Raw genomic sequence first — 27,523 nt, 5'->3', positions numbered from 1 at the left:
TGCTTTGTGGACGTGGATATTGTCATGATGACACAAAAAAGGGCCTTCTTGCCACAAAGTTGGAAAACCACATTTCTTTAGTGTGTCACTGTATGCTGTAGCATTAAGGTTTTCCTTCACTGGAACTAAACATCCTAGCCCATACCATGAAAAACAGCCCCAGACCATTATTCCTCCTCCACAAAACTTTATCGTTGGCACTATACATTCAAGCAGGTAGCGTTCTTCTGGCATCTGCCAAACCCATATTTGTCTGTCAGACTGCTAGATAGTGAAGCGTGATTCATCACTCCATAAAACGTGTTTCCACTGCTCCAGAGTCCAAAGACGGTGTGGTTTACACCACTCCACCCGACGCTTGGCATTGTACATGGTGATCTTAGGCTTGTGTGCGGCTGCTCGACCATGAAAACTCATTTTATGAAGCTCCTGATGAACAGTTCTTGTGCTGACATTGCTTCAAGAGGCAGTTTGGAACTATGTAGTGAGTGCTGCAACTGTGGACAGACTATTTTTACACGCTACATGCTTCAGCACTTGACGGTCACGTTCTGTAAGCTTGTGTGACCTACCGCTTCGTGGCTGAGCTGTTGTTGCTCCTAGACGTTTCCACTTTACAATATCAGCACTTACAGTAGACCGGAATAACTCTAGCAGGGAAGAAATTTGACAAACTGACTTGTTGGAAAGGTGGCATCCAATGACAGTGTCACATTGAAAATCACTAAAATCTTCAGTACAATCCATTCTACTACCAATGTTTGTCTATTGAGATTGCATGGCTGTATGCTTGATTTTATGCACTTGTTAGCATTGTGTGGGGCTGAAGTGGCTGAGATAGCCGAACCCACTAATTAGAAGGGGTGTCCACATACGTTTGGCCATGTAGTGTATATCTACAGGCTCTACGAACCAGTAGAAAAATTAGTTATTTATATTTATTCCACTCACTAACCTTTGTGTTTATCGTCTTTTGGTTTCTTTAATTTTCTAAATCCTGTATTCGGTTTAAAAGTTATTTCATTACATTTCTGTTAGATCAACAAGTTTATGTTTTACAAACACGAAGTTAGAAAAATAATGTATTTGATGCTTTCAAAATTACCTGGATTCTCTTCTTATTTTACATGACGTCATTAACCAAATGAAAAAATATTTGCACGCAGAGCAATGGTAAAAACGTGTTGATAAGTAGGTCACGTTTTGCTGGCAATCCTTCAATAATCTCTTCAGTAAAAGCCCCTTCAATCTAAGGCACATGACACTTTATACTGGCTTAACTTTAATTGGAGTGTTGGGTTGAATTTTCCATTACATTGCTGTAATGTGTTTATAGATGTTTTATCCCACTTAAAATTCAGAATTATACAAAAGGAGATAGCATCTTTATTATAGTACTTCACAGTAACATGACGCATGATATTTCGAAATGCTAAGAAGTTAGCTTCCAATGCAGGCTTGACTAGTCTAGTTCGCTTGTTTCTTATTTTTCAAAGAGATGTAAATTACAGAATCCTGGGTATTGCTGTGGTTCGTAAAGCCAAAAGAGCTCTTAAAAGTAATAACAAAATTGTTGTTCAATCACTTGCCAGGGATACTTTAAACAGTTCTGACTTCATCAACTTGTTTCATATTAAAACACTCAATGCTGACTTATCTAACTTGCTGTTTATATTATTGTTTGACCTATTTTCATCCTAGATTGTACAATGGAAATGGTAGTAATCTTTGAAATAAATGGAGAGATAAATTCAGTTAAAATCACCAGAGCTTCTTAGCAAGATCTTATTGCTTCGCCAATTTATTCGATTGCAATTTCTCTAATTTTTTTAGCTGCAAATTTCATACCCAGCACTGCCTATGGTAAAAGCTCGCAGGATCCGATAAAGGTCTAAAAATATAAGTGGGCTCTTAGTCTATAATGGACATAATAAAAAAGCTTTTATAATTATTTTTAAATGTCTTACGTTAGAAGTTTTCAGAGTTATTATGAGGATGCTGCATTACTTCGTATTTTCTCTTAGAACACGCGGAAAACGCACAAATTTGCTAAAAATGAGCAAAACGTTGGACTCAGGAGAATTCTTTGTTTGTTTTGAATTTCGCGCAAGGCAACACGAGGGCTATCTGCGCTAATCGTCCTAATTTAATATTGAAAGACAACAGTGACGGTAGCTAGTCGTCACCATCCACTGCCAACTCTTGAGCTACTCTTTAACTATCGATTAGTGGGATTAACTGTCACATTAAAACGCCCCCACGGTAGAGTGCGAGACGAGATTATCAAATATAAAAATAATTCAACGTGACTATTAGTTTTTTAGGCACCTGATCACAGGGGTTAGGTGGCATGTTTATAGTGGCAAACAAGATAGATTACTCGTAGGAGGGACATATCACTTAAGATAGAAATCTAAATACGCCCATTAAAACATATTAAATATTATAAGATATGAATGTCAAATAATCTACGTTTTCTCCATCAAATAAGATAACTTGCATTGCCATAAAATAAATCAAATGCAAATATGTTTCAGAATTATCCATTAATAAAGATAAACCAGATATCGTTGCGAAACATTCAGTGGTGTACTTATTGTTGTTACAAGAATTATACGTTGATAAATATAAACCAGAAATCGTTGCGAAACAATAAGTGGTGTAGTTATTATTGTTCATACCCTGATTTTCTTATATTTCTATCCGAAAGAAATTCAATTTTAAAAGTTTATTTTAGAAAATTATTGTTTTGGCTCTTAAAACATTATTAACATTTCAACTAATCTGACATTATATATATATATATGTTATGGAGGCCACTGGTATATGTAGGACCCACATTGCGGTGGGGATATACTGTCTATCCGTCTTAACCTCCATTCGCTAGTCTCACATAAAGAAATAAAATAAAGGAGTAGCAATAGATGTAGAAATAGAATATCAATATCTGAGGTGATTCTGTGAATGTGATGAAGAAACTGACAAAACTGATGATATTAACAAGATATATTATCAACGAAGTATAAAAATAAAACAAACGTTCACTTATCAACCTAATTCAATGAAACTGTTTAATAGTGTTAAACATGTAAAAAAAAATCCAAAAGTAAGTATGATGTAGGGATGGAAACGCCAAAAATTACAGAAATAAGATAAAGATAAATGCACAAAACCATACAGAAACCACAATACAAACAGCCAAATCTTTCCAAGAATCGTTTCAACCAACAACTAAATGTTTGATTCTTGTCAGTTGTAAGAATTCATGTTTGAGCAAGAGCATTTGATGAATAGTGCTACAATGTATTACAGTAGCTATTAATAACCATAAGCTTGTATGGTGAACTCAGTATTTACTGGTTACTTATGTAAGGATTTGTATCTGGTTTTCTGTATTCATTCCTACCTACTTTGCTTCTGTACTTTTCAACACTGTCATTCTTACATCATACTTAAATTTTGCAGTTTTTATTCTTTAAATTACTGAACAAACAAGTTTACGTAAGTTCATCGATGATCTAGTCTTTTGATCTAAAGTTCCAGGCCAGTCTTTCGTACAAGTGGTTAAATGGTAAAGTCATTACCTTCTCTGCCGTATTATTTTTAATGCAATTAATTATCACTTTTTAAAAAAAAACAGGTCAACCACATTTGAAAATTATTCGCAATAAACTACTTCTTACTTCTATGACGCACTTTTTATGCGTGTAATAAAAATATGTAGAAAACAGCGACTCTATACTTATAATCATGTATGCAAACTATTTACAACTATTTATCATGACAATTACGCACTAGCTAAAACTACGGAGCATAAATATGCATAGAATTTGTAACTAATTGGCCCAGTAATAATATACAACGTCCAGCTTCCATTATATCAACTAGAAAACTTGGGAAGTTGAAAACAGCAAACTTATCAAGTGAAATTTTTTGGTCAAACGTAGATTTGTCTTGATATTGACTGACGTTATCTGTTCCTCATTCCAAGTATAACCAACCTGAGAAATTAATATAACGTTCTTGCGTAACTGGGCCACTCTTATAATTTCTTAGCATTTCCTACAGACACATTTCTTTGTGGTTTAACTGAACATAATACCGTCTCTAATGGCCTAATTATTATCAAACTTCTTTATTTGACTTTGAATAACTTAGTTGTTCGTGATATGTTTCATACTGGGATACTCTTGATTCATTTTGCCACAAATCGCACAAGTTGTGTGTTATCTTTGTTTCACCTAACAGCATGGACTAGTATAAATAAAGTATGAGGCATCTGACCCTGTGAAGGTGTACCTTCGGTTAAAAGCATAGGTTTAGTAACTGGTCATTGGAACAACTTTTATGTTATGAGACGCAGTAGGGCAAGGATGTAATTACTCTCTGCTGTTATACACACGTCACAATCTGTTAAAATAATGTTTTACTTTATAACGATTTATATGTACAACGTAATTTAAAAGATAACGTGTTAAACCGCACTTTGAGATCGCGAATGCGCAAAAAGAGTAATCAAATCGCACTTCTTATTCAGACAAATGTTGCCCAAGAATTGGCGGTGGGTACTATTAACTAGCTATTCTACCAGTTCAAAATTAGAAAGAAGGTGAAGGGACATTTAACGCATGGAATGGTACATTATGGTTAGAAAGTGTTTAATTTCAAAGTTAGTTACACCTATATTTTAAAATCACCTGGCGAGGATATCTACTAAAAGAAAATTAAAAGAGGGAAATCATTTCCCTGTAAATCCTGTGTCAAAAACACATAGTATCGAAGTTTATATCCTTAATTCAATAAATTGTCATAACCATGGTTTCAAATTGCTTAAAATTTGAAAATGACCACTTTTGGTTTTGATCAGTATCCTGCGAGTCTGCAGACCTAATGTTTTATTGCTTTATGTTGGAAAGTTCTGTAAAGAAATTCAACAAATATAAACTAAAACTAAGAAATATAATGATTTACAGTGTTTATTAAACTGTAGTTACAGTTGAATCTAAACCAATGTTTTAACATTTCGTTCTTAAAGACAGGTCGATGATCCAACATATTTTGCTGTATCTCATTTCATAGCAACGATTCGTCAATTTTGAAAGGCTTTTATTTACAACAGTTTCACTCTTTGTTTATAATTAAGCACAAAGTCACACAATAGTTGTCTGTACTGTGTCCACCACAGGTATCTGAATCTAATATTTTGGCGGTACAAGTCTGCATGAGTACCGCTGAGCCACCTGTGAGCTATGTTTACAACTGTTACTTTTGGTGAACAAAACTATTCTCAGCATCAGTCATATTTCAAACATTTTAAGTATAATTGAAAACATGCTCATTATAGCTAGAATCTAAAACTTGACTTATAAGTATATTTAATATTTTGATCTTTTTAGGTAGCAATCGTGAGATTGTTTTGCCACCAGGTGTCCAAACCTTTCCATTTAAACTAGGACTTCCATTAGGACTACCTTCAACGTTTTTAGGAAAACATGGCTGGGTGCAGTACTATTGTAAAGTGGCACTTAAAGAGTCTTCTGGCGTTGTTCACAAAAACCAACAAGTGTTCATCGTCATGAATCCTATAGATTTGAACTTGGAGCCTTCTCTTCTCATGGTAGGTGTCGCTGAAAGGAAAGAATGACGTAGAACTACGTAATGTTAATCGAATAACCTTCCTTGAAAATTGTTACTGACGTAAGACGTTTTTGAAGTTTAAAATCGTTAATATGCACGCAACAAAATAATGAAACACCTTTCATGTTCCTTAAATAGACAATTTATAACTTGTGATTACAAGTACTGTGCATGAAAAGCTTAACTCCAGAAAATGTCAAGAGTTAATTTCGTCTGATCCTGTTCATTAAATTTCAAAATTATAATAATTTTTGTCAAATGTTACAATAATAAATGAGGTACTTTGGATAGTTATTTTTAATTTCGTGGCTACCTATTGTCTTGTAGATACCTAGATGTAGTTCTAGCTTAACATTGATTTGACTTCTTATCTTTACTATTATTTCGCCTCACAGCAACCTTTTCACTGTGAAATCGAAGACACTCTCGGACTCACATGTTTCACGTCCGGTACTGTCACGTGCAGAGTTCGTCTAGACAGGGGAGGATATGTACCAGGAGAAAGCATCTCAATCTTCGCCAACATAGAAAACAGCAGTAAAGTTACGATAAGGAAAACAAAAGCGGTACTCACTGAGGTATGAGTAAAAAGTTTACATTATTTACGCCGGTTTTATCTACTTAAAAAGATAAAAAAGATATGTCTAATGTGATGACAATAACTGAAGTTGTAGTCATTATATGCATTGAAAGGTTTACTATAATTATATAGCGCGTGCTACAGTAAAAATCTATTATTTATTTATAACACTATATATACAACTATCTTTCCAATATACTAATTACAGTACTATACTTAAAAATAACAATATTTACTTAACAAGAATCGTAAATTGGAGAAACGTAACTGACAAAAGAAATCTACCATTCATTTTGTGATTGATTTTTATGCTCTAATGAACGCCATAAAATTTGACTTTATTTTATTCAGTGAAAGTAGAAACTATTATAAAAAAAAGATGTCTTGTCTGGACAAAAAAAAAAGTCCCCAGTATTCTTATCTTATTTATATTTTGTTCATTTACTTCTTTGTAGACGATACAGTACACTGCTAAAAACAAGTTAGTTCAGGCTGAGACCAGAGAGTTGGCTTCTCTACAGAAGGGAGAGATTTCTGGTTGTTCTACGGATCAATGGAAAAATGAGCTACTTTATATACCACCTCTTCCACCCACAAACCTGCGTGGTTGTCACCTAATTCGAGTCCAGTATGATGTTTACGTAGGTGTTAGAAGTAATAGGTTCAGCAGCTTAAGTTATTATTTCTATATTTATTTGACACGTAAGAAAGTGAAGATCACCCATTAATCGGGTCTGGAATCGATGGCTGTTACTTGACTTTTCTAAATATATCTTGCCATTTTATTTTCTTAACCACCACCTTTTCTAACAAGAAACTGTGCAATTAATTTAACTTGAAATTCGTTTTAAGTTACCACTCTTCATCCGTGAAAGTTAGCCAACATTACGAGAAAAATTCTTGATGATTTTGGTTTGTTTGGTTGTTTTTAAGCGCAAAGCTACACAATGGGCTATTTGTGGTGTTAAAAAAAACTTGCTGAAAACTATGCCGAGTAATGAAACTAGGTGTTTTTTTTTATCATTCTAAGTCTTTTCAAAGATGCTGCTGAATCAGTAGGGGCGATATATTTTGACGAAAAGTTGGATGAAACTCATGATTGAGAGTAAATATTTGTAGTTTTTTTTTCCCTATTTTGAATTGTATTAAGCATTTAACAACATTTTTATTATCTAATACACTTTATATTACTAAACAAGCATTAAAACTCACATAAATGAAAAGATTGACTGGGAAGGTCAACTTAATCCAAACTGGACATTTTACACATGTCCATGCCAAAGATTATATGACGTAATATCATGGTTATTGTGGTTATGTGAGGTTACTTGTGGAATTTTTCTGTTTTCTCTCTTTTTTTCTAATTTTGTCATGAAAACTCAAAATGAACTGTGTTCATGATAACTCAAAATGAACTCTATAAATTAGGATTATATTACTTCAGATTTTTCAGTATATCGAATTAGGAGTTAAGAGTGACAATCCACTAATCATACCGTGTATGTTAATTAATTAATTTTAAATTAATTCACTACCGTCTCAACTTGCCTTGGGCGTTATGAATAATTTTAAAGCAGTAGTGTCTTGGAACTATCTGAAACAATTCGCATAGTCTAGAGATAACTTACGACATGTTTTATTAAAATCAGTTACTAAACCATTCGGTAAAACTAACTCTCTCCAAACCAAAAAAGGTTAATACATATGGTATTGATGTCACTAATTTGAGAAATAGGAGACATAAATTGCCTCGAGGGCTACAAAAGCCAAGAATAAGGTAAGCCCAGGCGAAACCCCTGAATATCTTGCATTTTAGACAATTTCAAAGCTTATCTTGTGGTAATTTTGACATACTTTTAATATTGTTTCAAAACCAGAAAGCAAGAATTATACCTTCGCCCATGAATTATCAACTTGCATTTAATATTAATCTAAAGGCCTAGCATTGCCTGGTGGTTAGGGTGGTCGAGTCACAATTTGCGGAGCACGTGTTAGAAACTCGTCACCGAACATGATCGGACTTTCAGCCGTAGAGACGTTATAATGTTACAGCTAATCTCACGCTTTGTTGGTAAAGAGTATTTGAGTGACGATGTCTTTATTATAATCTATAACTTCTACGTTAGGAAAGACTGATATAGTCCACAAACAGCGCACGAATATCAACACCACCACTGTTAACGTCTTCACCAAGCGTAGAACTGGGAAGGTACTGGGTGACATTTTATACCCCACTGTCATTCCTTTCCACGCTTGTCCCCGTGGTACAACTTGGAAGCTGCCATTTTGTGTCTTAATTCTACACTGTCAACCAATTTTCAAACAACTGGTCTCATTATAAACGTTACTCTGGTAACGTTTCTTCACTAGCCCTTAAATAGTACTGCAGTAACGTTTAGCTGTTTTTACCGACATGCTTAACATTAGGAATCATAAGTCTAAATGTGTGTTTCTTTTTGTTATTTTAATGCTTTGTTTTATTGTTAAAAATTATAACCTATATTCTGTTTAAATGAAATATTTGCTTAGATATAGTTTTGTAAATTACAATTTGCAAACTCAACAGTATACTGCAGGCATAATATTGGTAGCAACCATCTAGTTTTCTAACATTAGTACTGTTCACGAATTCATAAGTGTGAAATTTTGGACTTCTGGTATTCAGTATTATAAAGATCATTCCTGGTTGCCAGTTATCTGTACACTTCGTTTAAAACATCTTAAGATATTTCACTCTGCTACCGAGTTTGCTACAAAAAGATAAAATAATACAGTTTATAACAAATTATTTTGTCTTAAGGTAGGACTCTGAGTTATTGTTTTCGTAGACTCGGAAATGTAAGATCATGTACACAAAGAAATAATAAAAGCAAAACAAACATACACTACTTACTTAAGTTTAATATGTATCCATAGGGTTTTGGTTTTTTTCTTATTCTTAGTTAAGCCAGTGAACTCAAATCAATGGTAACACTACAAACATGCGATGTGACGCTACACCGAGTACGACGACAAAGGAAGCGAAAAGTTATCGTATTCAGCAACTTTTGAGGTCAGGTGTAAAAACGTTACATGACGTCACTAGTAAGACCACGTTGGGCCGCTATACATATAATCCTAAAATATAGTTAAAAAACAAGAAAACTGTCACTAGCTTTTTAGAAGCGTTGCAGAGGCCATGTGCAAAACGTTGCACAATCCTTACATCTCAAACCGCTTAACGTTTCGACGGACTCTTCACAAACCTACAGTTGTCATAATGCATTAAAAATTAACTTGTAAAAAATCAGTTTAGTAAGCTTTCCTAACAACTGTTGGAGGCTGCCATGCTGTTTCATGTGACCCCAAATTATGTTAATACAAAATAGAGACATCTGTCGATGAAATATGAAATTTAGAAATATTTTATGCCATAATTTTCTAACAAAAAGTTCAGACGTTCGCTTGATCAGGTCTGTTGCTTGCTTTTTTTTTTGCCAGTAGAACTATTCGAATATTCTCCGGTAGTCGAGTAACTGAAATATCTGACAGTATTCTTATCAAGTGCTGATTTGAATGTCTTAATAAAATAAATTACCCAAAACGAGTGACATAAGACAAGATATGACAGTGCGGAGTTAAATCGAACAAAACCAAACGCTAAGAAATATGATTACTTACATGATTGGGCAGGCACAGTTTGGCAGTTAGCGTGTTCGAACAGTGAATCTGAGGGCTCTTGATTCTTAGTCCATTGCCGCAAAAACGCGCTCCACATTTAGGGTTCGTAGGTGAACTATAAAAGTGACGTTCAGATCTCAGTATTTGGTCAGGCAAAAGAAGATGGAGAGTTCAGAATGTGTGCTGTTGACTAGCAGCCTTTCTGTGTGCTGTTGACTAGCAGCCTTTCTGAGTGCTGTTGACTAGCAGCCTTTCTGAGTGCTGTTGACTAGCATTCTTTCTGGGTGTTGTTGACTAGCAGCCTTTCTGAGTGCTGTTGACTAGCAGCCTTTCTTCTAGTCTATCGATTCAGAATTAAGGACAACTATGTGCAGATAACTCTTCGTGTTGCTTTTAATGGAAACGAACTGTCTTAGTGTATGTGACTGACGACACACTTTGATAACTATCTTTCATTACTTCTTTCAGTTCTTCATCTACCCCAAAGGACCAGAGAAAGAAATTAAACTTCAGTTACCAATCATGATGGCCACCTATCCGATTAGAAACACAGATGGCACTCTTCAACGAAAGAAAGGAACCCATTATCCAACAGTATTACCAGTGTTCCGACCGTGGCTTAGCACGAACACTCTGAAGTAAACAGCTAAGCTCAAAGATGTCGAATATAAGATTCAATAACATGTTTTATTTCAGTAAAAAGTAATACATCTAATAAAATTGTATTAACACATAACTTTTTATTCAACCTCAAGTTAATCATTTTTTTGCGTTACATAGAATTCATAATGTGTTTGTTTTTTTTCATTTGTTATGTTATCATGTTTACCCTTTAGGGAGGACCTGAAGATGAAATACGTCATTACTTTGAGAGTTAATTTTATGTGTATGTGGGCTTATCTACGGGATATGTTACAGAGACGTTATAAGAGGCTAAGAATAAATACACGAGGTACAGGTTAAATAAGCAAGAGGAAGATCATTATTTAACCAGGAACGTCCCAATATATTTTGTGGGCAACTTGGATAAAAGTGCTTAGAAGCTGGGAAGGAAGTTCAAGCTCTAAAGAGTGGGCGTCAGTTGTAGTTTTCTCTCTTCATTTATTTTAAAGTAAGTAAGTATTTGGCTTGGAACCCAAAATCTTGAAATGTGAGGAAAGAAAAAGGCATCGACATTGTTTAAAACGTTAAACTAAAACGAAGTTTCAGAAGTAATGACACACTGAAAAGATTAATTTGAAATAACGTATGTAAAATGTAAGCTTGTATACATGTTATAATAATAGCGCACGTAACATGAATGTTAGAATTGCTATAAAACCAATCCACCTTTAAAGTCACATATGATCGTGACCTAGCCGTTAGCGTGCCCGAGGATTTATGATTTGCAATATTTCGTCATAGGGTCGCTATAGAAGATCAAATATCCACTATTCAATCAGACCAGAGTATCTTAAGAATTATCAATAAATTATGTTGATTAACTGCATTCTCTCTAGTGTACGAGTTCAAAATTATGGACAATAATGTGAGCAAATATCCTCTATGTAGCTTTGCGTGACATTTCTGAAACAAAGCAAAGCATAATTTCGGTTATGGCGTAACAACACCCCCAGCTTAATTCACATCTTCGATTAAATGCTCTTAGACGAGAGAAACAAGCAACATTTTAAAACAATGCTGGCAGGAAAGAACAAATATTTGTAATATTTCATTTACACAAAGCAACTAAGCACATTAAGCCTTGATTTTTTCTTTGTGTTTAGGTTTTCGCCTGTTAGTGATAGCATTAACAGTTGTTCCTACGAAGGTACATATGATTATATGAATTAAGATTTGATATCAAAGAGAGCAATTTCTTTGCGTCATTCGTAGGTATTCTACGCATTTATAGAAGTAAAATGTTTCTCACTGTTCGTGACGTAATGCTGTTACAGTTTTGTACTCGCTTATATAAGTACAAAAGCTACTGAAAAACATTTTTTAAATTAAAATAATTTAATGACTGAGTGGTTCTTATATAAAAATGAAAATTTCAGTTACTCAAATCAGGTCGTTTCTGGTTTTACACTGTGTGGATACACTATCTATTATACGTAAAAATAAATATAAAACAGCAAAGAAAAAAGAAACCTTATACGTAGACTTTGACGTTTCATTAGGCTTAACTTGGTATCATTTTCAACGTAACCAGTTCATAGTGATGAAATGTGAATGCTCGTGTCTGTATGTTTAACACCCTGTTTAAAAGCTAATTGTTTGATCTTTTATTTATTATCAAAGGCTTTATTGGAATTTTCAAATCATTCATGAAACAGCTGCTGTTTAGAAAGTTTCAAAAATGTTTTCTTAATCTATTTCTAATGGCATTTCCTCGCGCAAAGAACAATGTCAATTCAGCATTGAAAATAAAGCTTTTGATTGTTTGAAATAAACACTGTTGGGTTTCCCTCGTTTCAGTATTTTGTTTTTATTATGTGCCTCTCGAATGCCATTTTATTGTTGACATCTAGTCCAGTGAATATTTTTATTCATAGAAAAATTATTTTTGTGGCAAACAGATTAGATTATTATATCTTTTATGGGTTACCTTATCTCTGTCAACACTGTTATTCAGTTCTCTGAAACAGGGATTCATTGTAGGGGACAAAAACACCGGGATTCTGGTACTTTTAGAGCATCGTGGAAGGATTAGAGATGATAGGTTTCACGTTTGAAACGCGAACATTATGTGTAAATACGTCCAGATACAATTTATATCGTGAAAACAGCCTCTAAAGTCCAACTAACAAGTTTGTATTTTAGATATGGCGTTACTAGAATTTGAATTATAATAGATTTATTGTGGCTTTCGATGACTTAGATCTATCGAGAAGACTAACAGTAATTAATATGTTCATTAGCAAATTTTATTTTAAACGTTTCATATAGACTTGTAGTTAACCGTGTGTCTAAAATTAATAATTATGACATTATTCGACATATTTCTCGTGGTTTTGATTTTTCTTTCATGGCTCATTCACTTCTGAATATTAAGACGAGTTTTTGTTTCTTGATTTGGTTATGTTAATCAGATGTTACTAAATTACCTTAGTTGACCATGTTTAACCTTATAAACTTCATAACATTAAGTTCTCCACTTCCCTGATATTACTTGTTGATTTTGTTCTACGTTATTTTTAGAAATATCCAAGATGGCATTAATTTCATTGCAATTAATGTTATTATTTAACAGTTTATTTGGTATCACAATCGTATTGTGCCAGCTATGTAAGTTATTTATATATATATAAATATTGGGATCTTCAGGTTGTATACAACTAATAAATTTTGATCCATGTAAATTACTATTTTGTGAAGTGGTATTAAATTTACGGCTTTGAAACGCCAACATCAAGGGTTCGATTCCCTCCTTCGTGAACTCAACATATAACCTGATATGCCTTTATTTAAAAAACAAAACCACACTAACTTAATAATTGCATCTACCATGAATTTCAGTTGGTGAATGGTGGTAAAGAGATGGGAGGTTGTTTTTAATCACATTTTACAAAATTGTTACGTTAACACAATTTTTTACGCTGTTTATTTGTTAAACACTTTAATAACTAGGGACCTGTTGGTTTGTGTACTTGACTTACAGACGTGTGAAATACTGGTACAAAGGTCTTCCCGGAACTTACCCCTACTCATATCGGAATAGAAGTTCATGTGTTATTTATTTCACTTCAGTTTCTGTCTCTTAGCGGTCTGTGAGCGTGAATAACTTGCATATTACTGCAGTTTGTTTTGTAATTAAATACAAAGCTACACAATGAGCTCTCTCTGTACTGCGCTCACCACAGGCATCGAAACTCACTTTTTAGCATTGTAAGACTTCAGTCTTCCTTCTGAGCCAATGGGGAAGAGAGGAGAGAACAAAGAATAGACCGCACTCAAGATTCCCATAAAACATAAGGCTCTAATCAAGCAGCTTAAAGAATAACGCATTGTCGTCTTAATTTTAGTAGGAATTATGGAATCTTTATTTGTTACCATGAGTACGAAAAATAACTCATGTTATTAATTTATAAACATTTGATACCAATATCCTACGCACAATATTTGAACGTTGATTTGGGAAATGATTATTACTCAATTTTTTTTTTTTTTTGGAATTAAAATAAACATAAAAGTATTATTATTAGGTGGACAAGAGGTACAAGTTATATGTATATGGTATGTAAAAATTAATATCTATGGTAAATCCAGTGGCTCAGCGGTGTGTGCTCCTAACTCTAAAAGCTTTCAATATTTGTGGTGAAAGCAGCACTGAGAACTGGTCGTGTAGTTGTACACTTAACAACGAGGTTTCTATAGGATATAGAGCGCCACCTAGTAAACACAAATGTTATTCAATGCTTTACTACTCATTGACATTTATTTAATAATACATAGAGTACCCGTCCCTGCACGGAAGGTATGTAAATTCATGATTAGGACATGAAAAGTTACTTCCCTTATACGTAATTGTTTCAAAAAACTCCCATAAAAACTTCAAAACGTAAAATGTAAAACCGTACGTTTGCATGGATCTCCCCATGTTGGGTACATAAACTTCCATACCACATTTGGTGAAGATCCATATAAGGGAGAAAAAACACATGCAAAAACGCCCATAAAACCACAAAATGCAAAACTGAAAATCTGTACGTACTCCGCATGGATCTAATGAACTTCTATCCAAAATTTCATGAAGATCCATTCACATCCTGCGAAGTTGTTACGTGAACATACAACAGACAGTACTATTATATTTATATAGATAAGTAGCTACGTGAACATACAACAGACAGTACTATTATATTTATATAGATAAGTAGCTACGTGAACATACAACAGACAATACTATTATATTTATATAGATAAGTAGCTACGTGAACATACAACAGACAGTACTATTATATTTATATAGATAAGTAGCTACGTGAACATACAACAGACAATACTATTATATTTATATAGATAAGTAGCTACGTGAACATACAACAGACAGTACTATTATATTTATATAGATAAGTAGCCACATGAACATACAACAGACAGTACTATTATATTTATATAGATAAGTAGCTACATGAACACACAACAGAGAGTACTATTATATTTATATAGATAAGTAGCTACGTGAACATACAACAGACAGTACTATTATAATTATATAGATAAGTAGCTACATGAACACACAACAGAGAGTACTATTATATTTATATAGATAAGTAGCTACATGAACACACAACAGAGAGTACTATTATATTTATATAGATAAGTAGCTACATGAACATACAACAGACAGTACTATTATATTTATATAGATAAGTAGTTACGTGAACATACAACAGACAGTACTAGTATATTTATATAGATAAGTAGCTACGTGAACATACAACAGACAATACTATTATATTTATATAGATAAGTAGCTACGTGAACACACAACAGACTACTATTATATTTATATAGATAAGTAGCTACGTGAACATACAACAGACAGTACTATTATATTTATATAGATAAGTAGCTACGTTAACATATAACAGACAGTACTATTATATTTATATAGATAAGGAGTTACGTGAACATACAACAGACAGTACTATTATATTTATATAGATAAGTAGCTACATGAACACACAACAGAGAGTACTATTATATTTATATAGATAAGTAGCTACGTGAACATACAACAGACTACTATTATATTTATATAGATAAGTAGCTACATGAACACACAACAGAGAGTACTATTATATTTATATAGATAAGTAGCTACATGAACATACAACAGACAGTACTATTATATTTATATAGATAAGTAGTTACGTGAACATACAACAGACAGTACTAGTATATTTATATAGATAAGTAGCTACGTGAACATACAACAGACAATACTATTATATTTATATAGATAAGTAGCTACGTGAACACACAACAGACTACTATTATATTTATATAGATAAGTAGCTACGTGAACATACAACAGACAGTACTATTATATTTATATAGATAAGTAGCTACGTGAACATACAACAGACAGTACTATTATATTTATATAGATAAGTAGCTACGTTAACATATAACAGACAGTACTATTATATTTATATAGATAAGGAGTTACGTGAACATACAACAGACAGTACTATTATATTTATATAGATAAGTAGCTACATGAACACGCAACAGACAGTATTAAATTTATGCAGATCATATTTTGGCTACCTATTAAGGTATCTTAACTATTTTATAACGTGCATTGAAATCTAAATAAATATCTAGTAAATAATTACAACTGTGAATTGATACAATATTATGAATGGAATATCTTTAAGATCAAAAGTAAATTTTGTAACCTCAATAATATACGTATTTGTCATTTTATATTTTTATACATTTATTTACATGAGTAGTTTGCTGATACTATTGGAATCAGCGCACTAACAACGCTAGGGGTCACCAGCTTGTATGAAACGTTTGTTTGAGAGTGTGCGTGTTTGGAGGATGGCGAAATTATAAATTTTTGATGACATGAGGCTTAACTATAGTGAATGACAAACATAAAACTACGCACGCAGTCTGAAGATTAGATATTTACCTTTGTTTACGCACTCGAAAATGTTATTTAAAAAAAATCCATTCCCTGGTTGCATTAAGGTTGGATCTTTTGAGAATATAAAAGCAACAAGAATTCCTGAAAGGACACGTTAATTTACAAACAACAACAAACTGATTCGTTCTTAAATATAAATTGAAAAATAAGATCATGCTATCTTTAATCTGTCACACAAGTATACTGACCAACTTAATTAAAAAAAGGAGGAAAAATGATTAGGTTTTGAAATGACAAAAGGAAACAAACTATAATGAAAAGGTTTGTTGTATTAGTGCTGTTTTGAAATGCGGTTATTAATCACGCAATCTAAATTTGTAAAACACGATTTCACTTTTTGTTAACAGATGGCGTTAGCTAAAATTGAATAAATAAGCTTTCTTATGTATATATCTAAATATCTCATTAATTTAAAAATCCAATAATTTTCTTTAAATAATGAGTGTTTTATTTTGTTTTTTAAATATTGATTTTAAATCTATTTATTTTAATACAAAAATTAACAAATAGAGATAATATAAGAACATATATAGGACTAATTCAAAATTCAACGTTTGCATTCAGCATTGTCGCGCCATCTCCATAGTGTCATCTTTTGTGATTATTGAATTCCATCGCTGCTTCAGCTTTGGCTCAATGCACCCAACAGCTCAGAGGAGTGTGAGGAAATTGAAGAAGTTCCCAGCTGGTACAACGGTAAGTCCACGGATTTACAACGCTAAAATCAGAGGTTCCATTTTCCTCGGTGGACTCAGCAGATAGCCCGATGTGGCTTTGTTCTAAGAAAACACACACACACAGATTGAAGAATGCAATATGGCAGCTTCCACGGAAGGTGTGACACTTATGATATGCGACTTACATTTTACTGTAATTTTTTTTCTTTTAAAATAAAATCACTGTAAAAAAACGAGGGGAAGAATATTCTTGATGGCCACGTTACACCCCAACATTAAGTTTACCTGTTAACAGGAAAAAAACTTACCAAACAGCACTATTCAACTACAAGATCAGTAGAACCGATACACAAACTAAAACAGAAACCCACAGAAAAATCACCCTTACTGGATTATACATTCCCTGGGACTCAGCACATGAAACAAAACAAAAACTCAACATATTAAAAAACCAAGTAAATACAGCCATAAAACTATGTTCACCATATAAAATTAACGAAGAAATCAACAAAATAAAACAACACTTTATCAACATCAACAAATGTCATCCAAAACCGTGTAAACAAATTATACGCACACACCTAGACCAACAACAAACAAACGACAATAAATCCCAAGATACAACATACTACAAAACCTTACACGGCTGCATAACATATGTTCCCGACATCAGCGAAAAAATAACTAGCATTTGGAAAGGAAAAAAAAAACTTTAACAAACCACAACATTTCAGTAAACACCAAATTTCTTCAAACACCAGATACAAAACTATAGTCCATACTATGTAAAAACTACACTGACAAACACAACACCAACATAATTTATAAAATACAATGCAACAACTGCCACGACTTCTATACTGGAGAAACAAGCAGAAAAATGTAAACTAGATTAAAAGAACACAAAAAACACCTTCACATGTTTTTGAACACTGCAATCAAATAAACACCACACAACCATAGAAAACACAGAGATACTAAGTAAGGAAACAAATATTAATAAACACAAAATCAAAGAAGCCTTACTTATACGACAACTCAAAGCAAAATTAAACCAATGTAAAGGAACACTTATATACCTATACTACTTAATAACCTAACAGCCCGGTATGGCTAGATGGTTAAGTCGTTCGGATCGTAATCCGAGGGTCGCGGGTTCAAATCCTCGTCACACCAAACATGCTCGCCCTTTCCCCCACGGGAGCGTTATAAAGTGACGGTCAATCCCATTATTCGTTGGTAAAAGAGTAGCCCAAGAGTTGCTACCTGCTTTTCCTCTAGTCTCGTACTGCTAAATTAGAGACGGCTAGCGTAGATAGCTTTGCGCGAAATTTAAAAAACAACACAAATAACCTCACATCCAACTGCATCGCTCCCTACAAATCCCGTATCTGTTTATATTCTTATCCATAAGACGTATGGCCGGCAACACTCAGCTGCAAATTCTCCATCTTTGTTAACGTAAAGATGACCGAGGAAGGTCGAAACGTTGTTCTCTCCTTAACAATAATATTAATGCTTATACCAGTTGTTCCGAATACACTTTTATTTCAAGTGCGTTTTTCGTCATTAAGTGTTGCTCAAAATGTTGCTAAATAAAATTAATTTGTTTCCATTTTAAAGTTGTGTTTTAAATACATTTGGTTTGATTACATTTGTCTGCTAGTGTTGTGCGAATCCCAATTCTTCTGAATCCTTGTTGTTGTTTTTGTGTACATGACGTCCGTCTTGGAAATGTCAACAACAACAACAGAGTATTTTGGTTTTAAAGTCTGCGTTAAGCCAACCATGACGTCATGGTAGTTTCGACGATTATTACAACCCTTAAATAATATCATTTTAAAAGTATGAAGTTCTACGTATTTTGGAAAGCATGTCACGAAATACGATTGTAAATGAAATTCTGTGTGTTGAAGAAAGATTTCAGTGAAAATGACACAGTTTTGGTTTTGTAGTTTTGGAATTAAAAGTGTAAGTTCTGCATGTTAAATATAGTTTCCTAATCGTGATTGACACTGACTGTTTTTAAGTTTGAAATAGTTCTATTATTATCACAATTTGGTTTATAATGACGGAATATTTCTGTGAGATCAACTATTTATCCACGCCTTTGGTGCGTTGTGGTCAGTTGGTGTTTTAACGTAGAGCTATACAACGGGCTATGCGCAATCTAACACGGTGGAGATTTTAGAGTTATAACATTTTATAGTTATTACATTTTTAGTTGAGGAATAACATAGTTCTGGGTTTTGCGTATTCAATATGTAATAACAATAAATAGAACTTGGGTGATACCTTATTTATTAACATTCCATCATTAACAGATCAGATCATGCTGGTGATTGCAAGCAATCTGGTGGCTTTGAATTGCAAATAAACTAGTATTATTGTGCTAATTGTGAGTAAACAATAGTTGTTTGTCAAATAACAATATCTTTTATAATGAAGGTATTGAGGGTTAAAATTCAAAGAAAATTCATTCATCTCAAAAACTAATAAAAAAGTCTATCACTTTTTTATGGTGAACTCTGAAAATCTGTCAGATCGTTTATGTAAGGAACAGTGTTAAGCATATGCAAATGAATGATATTTAATTTTTCAAAAAAGCTCTTACCAGACTTCTTTAAGTATTTTGTTCATGGTGTATAAAATTAAAGATTGCGACACAAACACAGAAACAGCATTTGTTTGAAGTTAAGCACAAAAAGCTACTCAATGGGCTATCTATACTTGGCCCACCACGGGTATCAAAGCCCGGTTTCTAGCGTTATAAATCCGCAGACCACTCGGTACTAGGGGAGAAACGACGTAGGAAAGGGGTTCCCAAAGTTTACCAAGTTACAATATGTTTGTGTTAGAGCAAAACTACAATGAGCTGTGTGTTGTGTCCACCGCGGGTAGTTGAATCCCGAGTTCTATCATTGTGAATCCATAGACTTACCGCTGTACCGTGGAGGTCTACCTACACACGACCCACTCGAAAGACAGAGCAGTTGACTTCTACCTGTAATCAGTTGGAGAGAGGGTTTGTTTGTTGTTAAGTGCAAAGCTACACGATGGGCTAGATATATTTTGTCTACCACGGGTATCGAAACCTTAATTTACTGTTATAAGTTTTCGGACTTTTTGCTGAGCTACTGCTTGTTCAAAATCATTTTAAGATCATTATTTTATAACTAACCTTGTAATTTAAACACATTTATGTTTTACTGTGTCTTGTTTAGCGACCAACTTCGATACTTTTTATAACACCACCATGGGTCGTTACGTCAGTTTTTGAAATGCTGACGAATGGTTTATTTGTTTGTTTTGAATTTCGCGCAAAGCTACTCGAGGGCTATCTGCGCTAGCCGTCCCTAATTTAGCAGTGTAAGACTAGAGGGAAGGCAGCTAGTCATCACCACCTACTGCCAACTCTTGGGCTACCCTTTTACCAACGAATAGTCAGATTGACCGTCACATTATAATGCCCCCACGGCTTAAAGGGCGAGCATGTTTGGTGCGACTGATATTTGAACCCGCGACCTTCAGATTACGAATCGAACGCCTTAACCCACCTGGCCATGCTGGGCCCTGACGAATGGAACCCTCTCCATTCAAATACATTTTGATATAGCCTGACAGATTTCATAAACAATTTCCTTCTCTAATTGATTTTAAATGTAGCAAAATAAACTATAATTTGTTTACAAGCTTCTTGTTGTTTTACGAAATAATTATGAAAAGCTCCACTTTTTGGGTTTGGAAGATTTAATTGCCGGGAGCTTTCTCATAATAATGTTATTTTCAGTCCAGTTTATGAATTAGGCTTAATCTAAATTTAATGGAACTCTCAAGTGTCGTGATGATTGTCGCTTGTCGTACGGAGTTGCTAATGGTTTTTTGATTGGTGCATATTTGCTACTCTTCAGGAGAAGAGCGCACCGCATGGGACTTAATTAGTTTATGGAAATAGCGGATACTTTCTTTCATTACTTTCCTATCATTTTAACTCGTTCATTCGATATTTTACTCTAGATTTAATCTCATTGGATAATTTAACGTTTTATATTATTTATGTATTCGCTCAATAAAACGAAACAAATTATAATAAACGATACAGAATCGCTCGTCTTGTGATGTTGTGATTAACGAGAGAGATTTTTTTCAAGAGTAAACTGATTAGGCCGTAATTTTATTTTTCAGCTTCCTATTTATGCATTCTCTCAGTTTTACACTTTTAATAAAATGCATCGAACGTTTTGAACTGGTATGCAAAAATAGATGTCATCCTGGTGACAGTTAAAGGAGAAAACAAAACAAAACCGATCAATCATCGTAAAAAGGAAGCACCACCTTTCATTCATCGAGAATTATCGATAAACATAACTGGAAACAACAATCGATCACGTATATCTTATGATTCATTTCAAGACACCGGATATCCCAGCGACTTTATTTGGGATGGTACAATAAGTAGTGTTTATTTGATTTGGGAGGTCAACTAGATTATGTGTAAACATAATCGTGAATAAACACGATCATTAATCTAGTTGCACAATAAAGATCTAGTTTAACGGTGTTTATCAGCTAAGTCTGTGAAGCACTCTCAACGTCCGCTGTAATTTAAACCCCTGTGTTATATTATAAGTTTTATGGCACGTTTAGTGAAAAGTGATCTGTGTTTATCTTTCAGGTGTGGTGCGCCCACGACACCGAAAGTTGGAGTATACAATTTTGCCGTCTAATGAAAACCTGTCTCCAGGTAAACATTTTACTCGATGAGTTTAGAGGATATTGTAAATAAAGTGATCGAAGAAGAGTCGATTAGACGACCAAATTAAAAAAAAAATATATAAAGAAAAATAATACAATCTGGGAGCAAGTGAAGCAATTATGATTGATTTCCCAATGTATATATATTGTATAATTCTGCTAGTGTGTTCTCATTTTAAGGAATGGAACAAAGTTTTTGGATCAGTAAGAAGATTAAAAACACTTCTATTTACCTCATTGCTCTTTGGATCATTTAAACTATTTATGTTTTATGGATGTTTTGGTTCCCAGGTGTATTATAATTGCTTTGTCGTTCAGCTTTAAGTAGACCCCGAATAGCCAGGTGGTTAAGACACTCGACTCGTAATCCGAGGGTTGCGGCTTCAACTCCCCATCACACCAAATATGCTCGCCCTTTCAGCCGTGGGAGCATTATAATGTGACGGTCAATACCCCTATTCGTTGGTAAAAGAGTAGTCCAAGAGTTGGCGGTGGGTGGTGATGACTAGCTGCCTTCCCTCTAGTCTTACACTGTTAAATTAGGGACGGCTAGCACAGATAGTCCTCGAGTAGCTTTACGCGAAATTCAAAAAAACCAAAACTCTCCAAACAAAACAAGGTTAATTCATATAGTACTGACATAACTAATTTAAAGAATACGAAACATAAATTGCCTCGAGGGCTACAAAAGCCAGGAATAAAGGAATCCCAGTCGAAATCCCTGAATATCCTGCATTTTAGGTAATTTCAAAGTTTATCTAATGGAAATTTTGACACACTTTTAATATTGTTTCAAAAACAAAAAGCAAGAATTATACCTTAGCTCTTGAGTTATCAACATACATTTAATGTTAATCAAAAAGCTTTGCATTGCTTGGTGGTTAGGCTGGTTGAGTAATTGCTAAATTAGGGCTAGCACAGATAGCCCTCGTGTGTCTTTGCGGGAAATTCTAAACAAACAAACAAATCAAGTTAAAGTGGGCGAAACATAATGATTTTGTTTAAACGTTCTCAGTTTTTAACATAATCCTTCTTCTCAGTATTGTAATAATAACTGTTTCAAAGGTGAACAAAAAAGACGATTTCTAACAATGGAGTTGCAGAAATTCTGTTTATGCCATATGATTCTTAAGAAAAAGTGAATATGAAACAGGTTTTTAAAAAACTTATGAGTTCGTATATAATGGAGCTCTATTTCAATGTACGACGCCCCTCCTAGTGTTTTAGCGGTATACCCGGCGGTTTGTAATACTAAAAACTCAGTTTAGAAGTCTGTGATGGGCACAGAACAGAGAGCCTATTATGTAACTTTGTGTTTAACAAAGAAATATTCAACGACAAGCGCTGCAGTCTGTACATAAAAAAAACGTTTCTGTACAGAGCTTGGACATTGTCATCATAAAGACATAAAGCTGGTATCGTTAGTCTTAAGTTTAAAAATAGTCACAGACCTAAATCAAATAAGCAAAAAACCAAAAAATCCAAAACTGTAAACATTGCACAAATATGAGCGTTTTTTATCAGTGTTTTTTGTTTACCACATGCTATGTTTACAGAATGGTAAGTAATGGCTCTAATTAGTTTTATTTTTCAACATAACATCAAGTGTTTTTCCTCTTAGAATGACATCAATTATTAAAGGAGATAACTAATCATTTCAAAACGCGGATAGCCTTTGTGTGTTCGGGTCGCTTATTTTTTGAAAACTAATTTCTTTTGTATTAAGGCATTAAACTTCAGCGCTCATAAATGGATAAGCCTAACCAATTCATTTAATGATCATTATATCATTATTCAGACATATATATTTTCTCATTATATTTATAAAACTAACTTAGATGCATACAAATAGGCCTAACAAGCCTTGGACGAAAAGCCCCAATGGCAGTGGATATGGCTGATATAGTGTGGTTGATATATTGGAAACATGTTTTTCACTTTCACTCATAAGTTTTTAGAATATTGGGAAACACGAATACGCAAACAGTAAAACTAAAAATGCGTTGTCAATAATGGAACAAAATGTTTATTATATGTAAAATATCAATACTAATTTTTGAACTGTTTTTATGTTTTATATTTACATTTCTTACAGATATTATAAACAGGACTTGTTTAGAGAAATAAGATTTGAAACATTTATAACATATACAAACTATAAGTACATAGGCTTGTACTGCGCCTTCTTCACCGTCGTATAATTTACTTCAATATAAGAACAGTGTGAAAATTCAAATATTATGTTTTTGAAGTTACTTTACTGTTAAAGTAGATAAATGGTTTTTTGGTAATCACTACCCTGGTCTGATAAAAACGTTGTTATTTGAACTGTTTAGATTTTATTGAATGATTTATGTTTCGTTCAAATAACTCCCCACTTTCTTTTCAAAGATCTCGAGAAACTTTCTCTCCAATCTAATGTTTCTATAACACTTTCTTAAATGTTTAAATGTTCATGTCAATTAAAAATAACGTGTAATAAGCTGTAATATAAGGTGAACATGATTGTCTTTATATATACATTATTTACTATATCTACAGTATCAGTGACGGAATCAGCGAAACAACCAAATTCCTTGTTTCATAGTTCCTTTCCAATACAAAAATGGCTAACAAACAGCGTGTTCACATTTATTCTAATAAGTGAAAGAAAACTTAATGGGACATTCTATTGAGAATCTTTGATGTAATCTGAAACACCTCAAGCATGGTAGTTGACGTTTTGTGGATATTAATGGGAGATATATAGTATCGATTGTTTGAGTTATGTTACTGTATAATATATATCGATGTCAAAATTAAGACAACTGTAAAACTGTGTATATTTAAATTGGTTCTATTAGATATTCAATTACAAATTGGTAGAAGTCCCAAGAGGGTCGAGTTCGTAGCTCGAATTGTGAAGGTGAGGATTCGTGGACCAAATCCTGCTATCCGGTTAAACAAGAGTAGCCTAGCTTGTTGATGAGAGCAGTTGATCAACTAATCTACCTTTAAAGCTGATGGACTCCTATGTGTAACCTCACGTAAAAATTCTGAAACAAGCAGAAAACATCGTTTTAACCTTCTTAGGTCATCTTCAGGCTAACAAACAGAAAAACGTTGTTCTCTGCTTTATTAGTGAAAGTGTTAAAACCTATACCAACCGTTCTGAGATATATTTTTATTTCGAGTGAGTTCCTCGTCGTCAATAAATAGTAGCAAGAAACGACAAACGTTGTCGTTCTGTCATTTAGCGGAAATGATTGTTTTTTATTTATCTTTTTGACATTAATGTAAATATGAGAGAACAAAGAAGTATTTCAGAACATAAAGTAGCTTAACGTCTTACACATAGCTGAATCATGATGTTAGAAAAACACGAAGGTTCAAGAAGTCGTAATAGAAGTAAATAAAAGCCCTGTAACCCATAGTGACATTCAAAACTATTTCTTCTTATGAATACTAAATTGTTTAGTAAGTGTTTTTGACAATAATGTATTCATGACTTTTTTTTACTTTGTGTTTTATAAGTGTTTTATAATAGTTTCATTACTGCTAATGAACGTCGTTTAAGAGAACAGAGGCTTTCTTTAAAATGTAATTTTTTAACCCTTATCTAATTATTTTCAAATTTCCATTGCTGTATTTTAATAGACATTCATGGTAACGTGTTTTTTGTTGCTGTTTCGTTTTAAGACAATATACTGAACGCGTTTACATGGATGGTCTGGTAAATCCGCTTCGTATATCACTTATCTCATTACAATGGAATAAAAAACTGTAAATATTGAACCAAACGACCAATAACTCATTCTACTATTTGTTTTTGTTAAAACAGGTATTAATCTAATTAAATTCTATTTTCCCTTTTACAAAATGCTGTGTTCATTTGCTTATAGAAATAGAAAGTAAAAACAGAACAAAATAATATTATTAAACTTCATTTATTTTCATCTTTTTTTTTTAAAGTTAATCAGAAGATTAATATTTGTTTTTGGTTTTTCAAAGCTGCACCATTACAGGATAAGTGATGACGGTCAACAAATCCTAAGGCATCAGATTAGACAGAAATGAATTGCTTTATGCAAACGTGCGTTTGGTGAGTGGTGTTGATTTTTAAAAATACTTGTTTGAGTGGTGTCGTTTATGTTATTATAATCATATATCAATGTCGATAAACGTAAAATCGATTCACGTGATAAATACTTAAAAAGATGAGCCATATCGATACTAAGTATGTTGCGTATTTAATTCGGGGGCCGGCATGGCCAGGTAGTTAAGACACTCCAATCGTAATCCAAGGGTTGCGGGTTCACACCCCAGTCGCGCCAAACATGCTCGCTCTTTCAACTGTGGCTGCATTATAATGTGATGGTAAATCCCACAATACGTTGGTAAAAGAGTAGCCCAAAAGTTGGTGGTGGATGGTGATGACTAGCTGTCTTCCCTCTACGTTTACACTGCTAAATTAGGGACGACCAGTGTGGATATCCCTTGAGTAGATTTGCGCAAAATTCCAAACAAACCAAATCTCTTTGTGAATTAACACGGATACAACAATTTAAATTTCGTCTTTTTGTTGTTGTTGTTTAATCAATTTTATAAAAGTAAAGTCTAATTATTTTGGACGATATACGCAGGATTGTTATACAAAACATATAAATACAAACGATTGAAATCATTTGTAGATAATCCATTCGTCTAGAAGACTTTTTTTCTAAGTATGCTTGGCTTAGTTAATTGAGATAAGCTTCCGAAAACAAATTTTCAAAATTTTCTGAGCATTACTTCTATCACAATTTTTTTCTCTTCACCAACTGTCAACTTTGATGTTTTACTAAGAATTAAATTCAGTGGAAGTTATTAATCTGTATTTATCAATTAAAAGTTTAATCTACTTACGGAATTATAAGGAATTCTATTAGGTTGTCCAGAAATAAATGTTGGTATTCTCAAGATGACATTTAGAAGCTGAATACTGAGTAACTTATTGTTGGTTGGTTAGTTTAATCCAACGTTTGTCGCTTACAAGGTGTTTTAATTGTCATCTACTTCAACTCTACTTAGAGTAAGTTTCGCAACCCTCAAGGCAGCATAGACAAGAAGGACTTTCGTCTGATGTTCCTCTACGACTTCAAACTTGGACGAAAAGTTACCGAAACTACATGGAATATCCACCAGGCATTCGGCCATGGATCTGATACTGAACGTACAGTTCAGCATTGGTTCTAAAGGTCCCGACATGGTGATAAAATTCTTGAAGACCACGAAGGTCGTGGAAGGAAGCCATCCTTGGATGAAAACACATTAAGGGAAGCAGTTGAGATAGACCCTCGCACAATAATACGTGAGCTTGTAGAAAAGCTAGGCACAAACAAATCAAGCGTTGCTGACCACTTGAGTGCAATTGGAAAGATAAAAAAAGTTGAATAAGTGGTTTTCGCATGAGTTGACTGAAGATCAACAAAATCAGCGTTATGAGACCTGTCAAGGATGACGCTCCAAATATTGAATGAATTTGAATCGAATTTCTACCTCATTCCCCTTATTTCCCTGACCTTTTCCCTACAGATTTTCATTTTT

At 33.6% G+C, this 27,523-nt stretch overlaps 1 protein-coding gene across 5 annotated transcripts in view; it reads left to right on the top strand.

Annotated features, from left to right (window-relative positions):
* LOC143237129 (arrestin domain-containing protein 17-like) overlaps nucleotides 1-11,904 on the top strand; it is a 30,956-nt gene extending 19,052 nt beyond the window's left edge. For 3 of the 5 annotated variants that reach the window (XM_076476031.1, XM_076476033.1, XM_076476035.1), the window contains 4 exons: nucleotides 5,397-5,617; nucleotides 6,033-6,215; nucleotides 6,673-6,858; nucleotides 10,346-11,904. In XM_076476031.1, coding sequence (XP_076332146.1) covers nucleotides 5,397-5,617; nucleotides 6,033-6,215; nucleotides 6,673-6,858; nucleotides 10,346-10,519 — 764 coding nt within the window. In that variant the 3' untranslated portion in view covers nucleotides 10,520-11,904. Of the gene's footprint in view, nucleotides 1-5,396; nucleotides 5,618-6,032; nucleotides 6,216-6,672; nucleotides 6,872-10,345 lie in introns of all 5 variants that reach the window. The other 2 variants (XM_076476032.1, XM_076476034.1) reach the window with 2 other exon arrangements.
* The last annotated feature ends 15,619 nt before the right edge of the window (nucleotides 11,905-27,523 follow it).

This window comes from Tachypleus tridentatus, chromosome 13 (genome assembly GCF_004210375.1).
Source record: "Tachypleus tridentatus isolate NWPU-2018 chromosome 13, ASM421037v1, whole genome shotgun sequence".
NCBI classification, from domain to species: domain Eukaryota; kingdom Metazoa; phylum Arthropoda; class Merostomata; order Xiphosura; family Limulidae; genus Tachypleus; species Tachypleus tridentatus.
The sequence above is the reverse complement of the archived record's forward strand: the minus strand, read 5'-3'. Positions and strand labels throughout refer to the sequence as shown.